At 38.6% G+C, this 2,714-nt stretch overlaps 1 protein-coding gene across 1 annotated transcript; it reads left to right on the forward strand.

Moving 5' to 3' along the window:
• The first annotated feature begins 229 nt into the window (after nucleotides 1–229).
• LOC142101469 (3-galactosyl-N-acetylglucosaminide 4-alpha-L-fucosyltransferase FUT3-like) lies at nucleotides 230–1,346 on the forward strand. The gene has a single exon (XM_075185922.1). The coding sequence runs from the start codon at nucleotides 230–232 to the stop codon at nucleotides 1,286–1,288; it is 1,059 nt and encodes a 352-aa protein (XP_075042023.1). The 3' UTR covers nucleotides 1,289–1,346.
• The last annotated feature ends 1,368 nt before the right edge of the window (nucleotides 1,347–2,714 follow it).

The raw sequence follows: 2,714 nt of genomic DNA on the forward strand, positions 1-2,714 counted from the left end.
TAGCAAATCATACCCTAAAAGATTATGTGAAAACCTTCAATAAAAGGCAATAAAGGGGAAAAAAATCTATAAAACAAAAACCATATTCATGTTATAGATCACACAACTTCAATAAAGGGCCAACAAAATGTTTATTACTTTCTCCTTATGTCACATATATATTTATTTTCACCATGGATGATGATATGTAAAATAAAGCTGTGTTTTCTAATTTCCTTACAGATAAAAGATGATCTTGACTTCACTGATCCAAAAGCACCTATTCATATTTGCCATTTTTATTTTTTTGTTCTTCCTATACTTTAAATGGAATTATGTGCTCATCACACCAAGTATCTCAAACTCTATGGAAAAGGCGATTATGCAAAACATGACAAAAGAAGAGAGAGAGATTGTCATCCTGATTTGGACCTTTCCTTGGGGATCCAAGTTTCCATTAGATAGGTGCCACATAGACTTTGGTATCCCCGAGTGCAAGCTGTCAGTAGATAGACGTCTGTATAGTGCTGCTGATGCAGTCGTCATACATCATGGAGACATTATGTACAACAAAAAGGCCATGCCCCAAAAGCCAAGACCTTATTTCCAACGTTGGGTGTGGTACAATATGGAACCTCCACTAATTATTAGTAACCTGGATATGCTGGATAACTTGTTCAACTGGACTATGACGTTCCGTATGGATTCAGATATTGTCATCCCATATGGCCGTACTGAAATATTGAAAGAACCTCAAAACTTCACCATTCCAACAAAATCCAAGCTGGTGTCCTGGGTAGTTAGTAGTTGGTACCCTGGTGTCCGCCGCATTAGTTATTATGAGGAGCTAAGGAAACACATTCCTATTGATGTTTATGGGGCAAAACACATGAAACTGAAGTCGGAGGATTTCCATTCAACCATATCTCAATACAAATTCTATTTGTCCTTTGAGAATTCTATTTACAGGGATTACATCACCGAGAAACTATGGATCAATGCATTTGGATCAGGGACAGTGCCAGTTGTGTTGGGGACATCTCGTAAGAACTATGAACGTTTCGTTCCAGGAGATGCTTTTATTCATGTTGATGATTTCCCAAGTGCGAAGGAGCTGGCTGCTTACCTTCTGGAGTTAGACAAAGATGATGAGAAATACAGAAAGTATTTCAACTGGAGATCTAAATACCGTGTACAAACATCCAATTTGGCATCATATCCTTACTGCAAAACTTGTGAAGTGATAAGACAAAACTCTATGTGTCAGCTCATTCAAAATGTGGCCAAGTGGTTTCTGGAAGATGTCTAGCTTGGCAGCACAGTGACTAAGTGGTTAGCACTTCTGCCTCACATTACTGGGGTCATGAGTTCAATTCCCGACCATGGCCCTATCTGTCTGGCGTTTGTATGTTCTCCCTGTGTTTGAGTGGGTTTCCTCCGGGTGCTCCGCTTTCATCCCACATTCCAAAAACAGACTAGTAGGTTAATTGGCTGTTAACAAATTGACCCTAGTCTGTGTGTGTGTTTCTTAGGGAATTTAGACTGTAAGCTCCAATGGGGCAGGGACTGATGTGAATGAGTTCTCTGTACAGCGCTGCGGAAATAGTGGCGCTATATAAATAAATGGTGATGATGGTGATGATGATGATAGTTCTAGAGCTAGAGGCCCTTATTGATTCAAATGTTTTGAATGTTGTATTTATTGTACGTAGATTGTAGATGGTAATTTGTGAAACTGTTATTTAATTATCTGTGCACAGGTTTATATATATGGTGGACATATCTTATGCTATTTATCACTACTAGCTTATTTATGACTTTATCCCTTTACCTATCTTCTGTCATTTATTTCATACTGGATCTTATCTCATTTCCAACTATATCAGAACCACCCACTACCACTAGAACCACAAGTTGTACCGTAAAGGATTCTCACACATAAGAGAGGGTTAAAGGACGTATAAGAGGTACAGAAGATATAGAAGATAAGGTAATTGTGAGACAAATACAACGGTTTTGTACTCTGCAAGGAGACTTAGTTCTTTCTTTAAAAGAAGGTAAATATTAACTCATTCATACATTAATGTTTACATATGAAGGGAAGATAAAACAAAACAGGGTTATTGTTCATTTAATGAGTGTCATAGGTTTGCTCTCCATTAAACTTAGAGGCAGTGGATGAAGTGTGCGGTACGTTATACCGGCACTTCTCAGTCTCACCACTTGGTGATCGGTTTTCACAAAATTAAATTGTCTCCAATGTAGAAGCCACAACGGATGAATTTACATAGACTTCAAAGCATTTGGGCTCCAAAAAAATGTCTGCCACTTGTATAACTTGGCCAGTAAATAAAAGATAATTCACTGGATGTTCTGATAAAACTTCATTTAGGCACTTCCACTCAGAAAGAAGACAACAGGAGTTCTTGATTATACAAAACCGTTCTCAACATGTCTCAGGCAGGAAATTTACTGCTAAAGAAAGATTTCTGCATGCTGGATATTAGTCTCAGTCTCTGTGGTGTGTGTGTGTGTGTGTGTGTGTGCGTGTGCATGTGGGTTTGTGTGTGTGTATGTGTGTGTAGGTATGTGTGCGTGTGCGTGCGTGCGTGTGTGCGCGCGCCATGGAAGAGGCGGGGAACACAGAGCTCTAATTCTAGATGCTTTTTAACACTACTTAGGAAAAATACAAAGACATATTAAGTTCTATCATTTAATATGGTAGAGGAGAAATT

Source organism: Mixophyes fleayi, chromosome 9 (genome assembly GCF_038048845.1).
Source record: "Mixophyes fleayi isolate aMixFle1 chromosome 9, aMixFle1.hap1, whole genome shotgun sequence".
NCBI classification, from domain to species: domain Eukaryota; kingdom Metazoa; phylum Chordata; class Amphibia; order Anura; family Limnodynastidae; genus Mixophyes; species Mixophyes fleayi.